Source organism: Ptychodera flava, chromosome 17 (genome assembly GCF_041260155.1).
Source record: "Ptychodera flava strain L36383 chromosome 17, AS_Pfla_20210202, whole genome shotgun sequence".
NCBI lineage: Eukaryota > Metazoa > Hemichordata > Enteropneusta > Ptychoderidae > Ptychodera > Ptychodera flava.
This window is the reverse complement of record NC_091944.1, coordinates 18,204,396-18,210,855: the sequence shown is the minus strand read 5'-3', so window position 1 is coordinate 18,210,855 and position 6,460 is coordinate 18,204,396. Positions and strand designations below refer to the sequence as shown.

Genomic DNA, 6,460 nt, shown 5'->3' with positions numbered 1-6,460 from the left:
TTTAGTCGACAAATGTATGTTCTTCCACGAAAAGCGAGTTCGGACTCAGGGATAATCATAATTCGAGTAGAGGCCGTGTAACACGGGCGGACACAAAGACAATTAGGATGTATTTTAGCCATGATGAGATTCACGATGGAAGAAGACTTATGGAACAAATCATGGCATTACAAAATGTTTAACTTGATTTCGAGGAAAAAATCAGCTCTGGCTAATGAATAAAGTGGAGTCTGCGCAGTAGACTGAATCATGTAGCGCAGCTTTCAGCCCTGTACCTCAATGATATAACTTTGACTTCGATGTATCTTACTCACCCCTTTTCCACCAACCCACTTTTTTTCAACGAATATAAACGAATTCTCACGAGGATTGTAAATGACGTAAAGAACAGACTGGAACGAGACAGAAAAAAAATCGATTCCTTTTCAACAGTCAAGATTTGAAGGACAAGAAGACGAGCAGCAACAAAAGGTTATCGCAGTGCAGTACCTATTTGTATTTTAATCAAAACGTTCAAGCATGCATATGGGCGCGGCCAAGATAATGGAAATAACACATTTTTTCGTGCAATGCGTCGTCGATTATTTCGGTAAACCTAAATTAAAATGAAATTTTCCCGTGTCCAAACTCCTCAACATATGGCGGGTCTAAATGAGACAAACAGCCTCACTAATTTGTTTACTATTGCCGCGACATTGCCTATCTGCACAGTAACGCTATCGCGAAATATCGCCGCGCCACGCAATTATTACATCACCGAATTTGGGATTTCAATTTTCTTCAAGGTTACCCGATACAATGATAAAATGTGTGCTCTCATAGAAAGAGGTAATCGAGAACATTTTTTGTTCAATTTTTTTTTTATTTTTTTGTCAAGTGATATTGACGTGGCGGGAAGAATTTTTGTCCACACCAAAATCGCGCGTGATGACTGTATTGTGTAAGTTACGTCCGGCTTTTGAGGTATTCGGTCTTGCCTTAGTCAATGACGTCACTACTCTGTGACGTAAAACCTTGACATCGTCAGACTACAAAGACAAGTGAGAAAATTATCGAGTGACTCCTATGACTGTAAGAACAATAGATCAGCGATTAGTTACACTGGCGTATCCGCTGAGTAATTAGCCCCGGGAAGCGGGCTATTTTTGTCTTTCTTTGTTAGCGAGCAAATTAGACTCTCCCTGGTACTCTATTGTTGTAGTGATTCCGCCGAGAAAGTTGGCCCCAGCACACTTACTTAGGAAGATAGATAAACCTTACGGTGATCAACAAATTTGAACATTAAGGGGCTGATATCATTAAGATGTGTTCAGCGTTGATACGACGGCAAACAAGCTCTGCGTCGTAGTCAAATAAAAGTTTATTGTTGGGATTCAGGTGTGGTGCGATTAGTGCCGCTCGCAAACAGGGAGGTCACAACCTCAATCGGAAATGAAAAATTGAATTTTCCAACTCGGTAGACACCGTGGATTGTCGGGTTTCGTCACAAAGATTTGTTTTGTATTGTTTCTAGATTATTTCCTGTGTGCTAAAGGATTCCACGAAATTCTTGTTCAAAGTGTCAAACTCTTTAATAAGCAGTCCCTCCTGATGGTCAAGCAGCCACCCATATGTGAAAATGGTACGTTCCATACTTTAGATAAACACTACCCCTCCTACCCATGATGAGACTTCTACGCATGTATTGAGTTGTTGTAACCGAAGCGTGTTTTATGTTTCTCGCTCGGTAATTCATATCTCCTTCCCGCGATTTTGTGAACTGACGATTGTCTGTTCTTCGGTCCGTTCAATTACCGACAACCAATTCGGTTTCCGAGTTCTGCACGGTGTAGAGGATTTATTTTTCAGCGTCCTGTCCGCGTCTGTTGGTGAGAATGTGTGTATTGAGATAATCATGGAACCGACCAGTGGGAAGACGTGGAAATGACAGCAGTTTACATGTAAGACGGGCGAATACGTGTTGGAGATCAGTGCTGTATCTGGGCGTTCGCAAACATGGCGCTTCCTCTTATAAACGCGCCGGTGCCTTACGACAGCGAGAGCCAAACAGCGAGGAATGTCTCAATAATGACGGCTGATGACACCGCGAGGCCGGGCGAAGAAGCCATTGAGAACGAAGACGACCCGCTGCATAGATTCCCAACCATTGTTAGTTTGCAAGACGGCTACAAAAACCAGCTGTTCAAAAGTGACAATTTGGACAACAACTTCCAGAGGGCCATCAAACGTGCACGGGAGAGGATAGCACGCAGGGAAGGGCCCTACACGGCGGAGGAATGGCGTCTTCCCGGCGCTCCGCTACCGGCCAGGCCGGACTACACAAGGACTTGTCCGGTGTTGCTGCGTCCACCATTCACAGCGGGCAGACCTAAGTGGAGTCGTCAAGGGACAGACGCCCGTATAGCAACCACGTTATCAGTAAGTAAGATATACGGGCTTTTGATTAGTAACGCCAAACTACAGCGTTGTCATCGAGAAATGAAGGGTTGAAAACGCTTGTTCGCTGTTTTCCGTGCGCATAGTGTATTGCCGCTTTACATTCCGAACATCTACGCCTCTGTGTACTGTGAGATGTACCGGAAACCCCTAAGTATCGCTTTGCAGCCCTTACTCCCACCGATGACCCTGCACTAGCTCCCGCCCGGCTTCTAAAGCCTTCGTTCTCTATACCGGCCTGGATTTCATAAGGTGTCTCGATATGTTCCAGTCAGCTAAAGTATTACTAGGAGCTGTTTATTTCCTGTTTAAGGTCCTTACTCGGTTTGGCGTCTTCACGATCATTGAACACATCGTGTAGTAGGAAATAGGGTAAAATTACCGTGAATGTTTATATCTTGCATGTTCACTACACGCGCAATCAACCCACATGTATAACCCTTTCTTCAGGGCCCTGTTGCCCGTGGCAACATTTATTCAAGTCGAGCCCCGTGTTTGGAACTTTAATATTTAAAGGAAATAATAGAGGGCTCTTTCTATCAATATAATCCAAGAAAGCTTAGTTTAAACCTTGCCATTTTAATGTACGGCGATCAAACAATCTTCATAAAAGCTTTTTGGTTACATTTGAAAAAGTTGCGTGACTCCTAGGCGTTAGTAAGATAGAAATTTGATTTCTTTTTGGTTCGTAACATCCGTATCACTGATTAATGGTGACAGCGTGCTGGCCCAGCCGTAAAACAGACTTCAATACAACCTGTCGTCTGCCATCCATCACGCGATACATAATACATAAATATGGCATTGTCTCGGGCAGGGAAGTGACCCAACCTGATCGATTTGTTTGCTGAAAAAGAATAATCGCTTTGAAATTGTTATGAATGATAGAATCGATTGGAAGTTGCCTTGCTTTAGGAAGGTTGCAGCGCGAATCCTCAGCACAGCGGCCGGCGTTGAGGTCAGAAAAACATAGCCTAGGAGTAGACAAACATGTAAAATTTTATCATCGTTTTGTGATAGCTTTGTCCTCAGGCAGTCGTTTAATTTTTCACGAGAGCTTTAACGTTCTTCCACCCCCACCTCATTTTATTCGCTGCAATATGTCACTAAGTTTGCCTTGCAACTTAACCCGGGATATCCGGCCTCTTCATTTCGACGATCTAACAGTAATATGCACACGGAAAATTAAAGAGCATGTTCGTGATTTGGGTTTGTTATTTCTTCAATAGACTCGCTAGATTATGTGGAAGAGTTATGGGCTCATTTGCGGATTAACGGGGACGTAATTTGCAATAAAAGACGGCTAGACTTAATACGTATTGCGCAGGTACACTGCGTTATTTCTCACAGTAGACGAAGGATCCGGGGGTTATTTATAAGGTTACCGTTTAGCCTCGAAAAATGAAACCGGTGACGGCCCTACACGTACTTGGCTCTATATTTTCCCTTTATTTGGCAGAAATGAAGGTGAAAACGCTAATATGAGTGTAATGGCAGGTAATAATTTGATGAAATGTACCGAGACAACGGCCATGACAACGGTCCCTCACTTTGACGGACACGCGTTGTTTGTTGCCCCTGACGATCGATGGCCGCTCTTGAATGTTAAAGGACGTCGCACGGCCTACCACCCCGGATAGGAACGATGTTGTTTAACACTCACTCGATCACTGCCCAGCATTCCGGCATATGATTGCCCATACCTTAGCCGTGTTTTCGTTACCACCATGTGCAGTATTGAGTTGATAACGGCTCGACATCTCGATGACTATGATTAAAGCGTACACGGGGGCAAAAGGTCTAGTTAGTATCGCCCATTTGTCGTCCCTGCCCACGCTTTTCCTGATTGAACTGTGTACAGTATAGTATGCCTGAACGCACAAAACTGATTAAGTCTCTCCGGAGAGCGTACGTTGAAAATAGAGCGTGTGTGTGAGAGTGTTTTTGTGGTTCAGCGGTCATTTAATCATTATTCTTAAGGAGTATACACGCATGCTAAACTTATTTGCTCATTTGATTGCAATAGTACGGGGTTCTTATTAAAATCATAGTGGGTTTGGGACTTTATTATCTACGACTAGATCCTGCTAATGTTGGCCGGTGACATCCTTCATTGCCCAGCCATTAGGCTTATGATATGTTTTAGAAGGGAAAATGACACCTTTGACAGTTATACAGGGGACCGTTAAGCCCTCTCTTGTTGCTTGTCGAGATAGCTACACCTTCTGTGAAGATGGAATGAGATAGGTATTTGTGACGATGGGAGTGTCAAAACGACAAAGGTCTTCTCTGCGACATTGTCACGCCATGTTAGGGTGCCGACCTTATTTCGGAAAAGGAGTCAGTAATTGGAACGCCAAATGTCCAAATTGGGAAGCTTAGAATATTTAACTGTATCTAGCTCACCTACTCCTGGGATCTTGTTAAGCATTTTTTAAATAGTCACCAGTTTGAAAAGAACTTATCACATAAGCCTATGGCAGTGATAAAAGTCGGTCAGCTGCGCTCTTCAACGCCAATGAAGAAAGACGTGACCATCCTTATCACCATGGAGGTAGGAAGAGACTACCTCCATGGTATCACGATCAAGGCTTGAGGGAGTTTATTGTCCCGGCATTGCTCAACATGGCCTTAGGACATCCTTCATAGTCAGTAATGACACCCATAACGGTTTAATGAAGCTCAAAACATTTCTGAGCGATAAAAAAATCGCTGTATGAGCGCCACAGGTAGATAAACCGCAAAGTCCACTATTTGTCCATGCGATTATGGAAATCGACCGCCACCTTTGTCTAAATCTTTACCCTTGTCTTCAGACAAAGACACCCGTTTGGTTTGCTCTCTGATTCTCGAAAACATGACCCGCATTTGCAAACCAACTGGTGATCCTTACTTCTCAGCTAAGCCTCTTACTGCCTGAGTGCCTCTAAGCATAGACAGTATAGTAGAGGGGGAAGACGCTGTAAGCCGTCTATTGCTGTAAATTTAATGTCTAGTTTTGTGGAGGTACCAAGCTTGAATGGGAGAAAAGCTGTAATTTTTCGTAACATTTCCATCGTTTCTGGTCCTGAAGACAAACTAGTGTTTTATTAGCCTTGCAAACACAACACAAAGTGTTTGTGCTGTTGTTGACAAAAGAAAGCCAGTCCGGACAGAAATGTAGCTTTTCACCAATTGCATTTGACAAAACACTATGCAAGATGCGTTGTCGCGTGTAGGGAAAACAGAAGAGATTTCCACACAATATTTTGCAGTTGAACAAGCAACTGCATTTTACAAACTTAGCACAAAAAATAAATGAAAATTCACCAATCATTCACTCAACATGTCCAGTTCGAAGAAAATGCGTCTACTGTTATTGGGCGTCCCGTTATATTTGCATTCCTCTGTAATCGGAATAATACTTTGCTTTACCTAGGCAGCAAAGTCAATATTGCACGGAATGTTGTTAATATCATTTCCTGTGCACATATAGATAAATACTAAACCTCACAGGTGTCTTCCTGCAGTAAAGACGCTCAACGCGATTTCGGAAGGGTATAAACCATCGTTAATTTCTACTGTAGACTTAGTCTATATATGTATAAACATAGAATCACTTCAAGTGTGAAGTATTAGTTTTCGGGTATTTGTGTATATGTATGTGTGAAATGAACGCAGTTTATATATATATATATATATATATATATAATATATTATATATATATATATATATATATATATATATATATGTGTGTGTGTGTGTGTGTGTATATGTATGTGTGAAATAAACGCAGTTTATATATATATATATATATATATATATATATATATATATATATATATATATATATATATATATATATATATATATATATATATATATTAATTAGAGTTGGAGATCAACTTTCCCGCAAAACCACAAGAAACTGGTCGCAGTTTGTTGAAAATTTCGGCAACAGGTTCAGTTCTTATAACTATAAAACCAAGATGGCGACGATATCTGTTCGATTACAGTTCTTTCACAATACATGGTTCGGTGTGA

At 41.8% G+C, this 6,460-nt stretch overlaps 1 protein-coding gene across 12 annotated transcripts in view; it reads left to right on the top strand.

Moving 5' to 3' along the window:
* Positions 1-1,645: 1,645 nt before the first annotated feature.
* The window catches only part of LOC139115650 (titin-like), a 68,209-nt gene continuing 63,394 nt past the window's right edge, over positions 1,646-6,460 (top strand). For 5 of the 12 annotated variants that reach the window (XM_070677929.1, XM_070677928.1, XM_070677931.1 and 2 more), the window contains exon 1: positions 1,647-2,418. In XM_070677929.1, coding sequence (XP_070534030.1) covers positions 1,996-2,418 — 423 coding nt within the window. In that variant the 5' untranslated portion in view covers positions 1,647-1,995. Of the gene's footprint in view, positions 2,419-6,460 lie in introns of all 12 variants that reach the window. The other 7 variants (XM_070677935.1, XM_070677934.1, XM_070677932.1 and 4 more) reach the window with 4 other exon arrangements.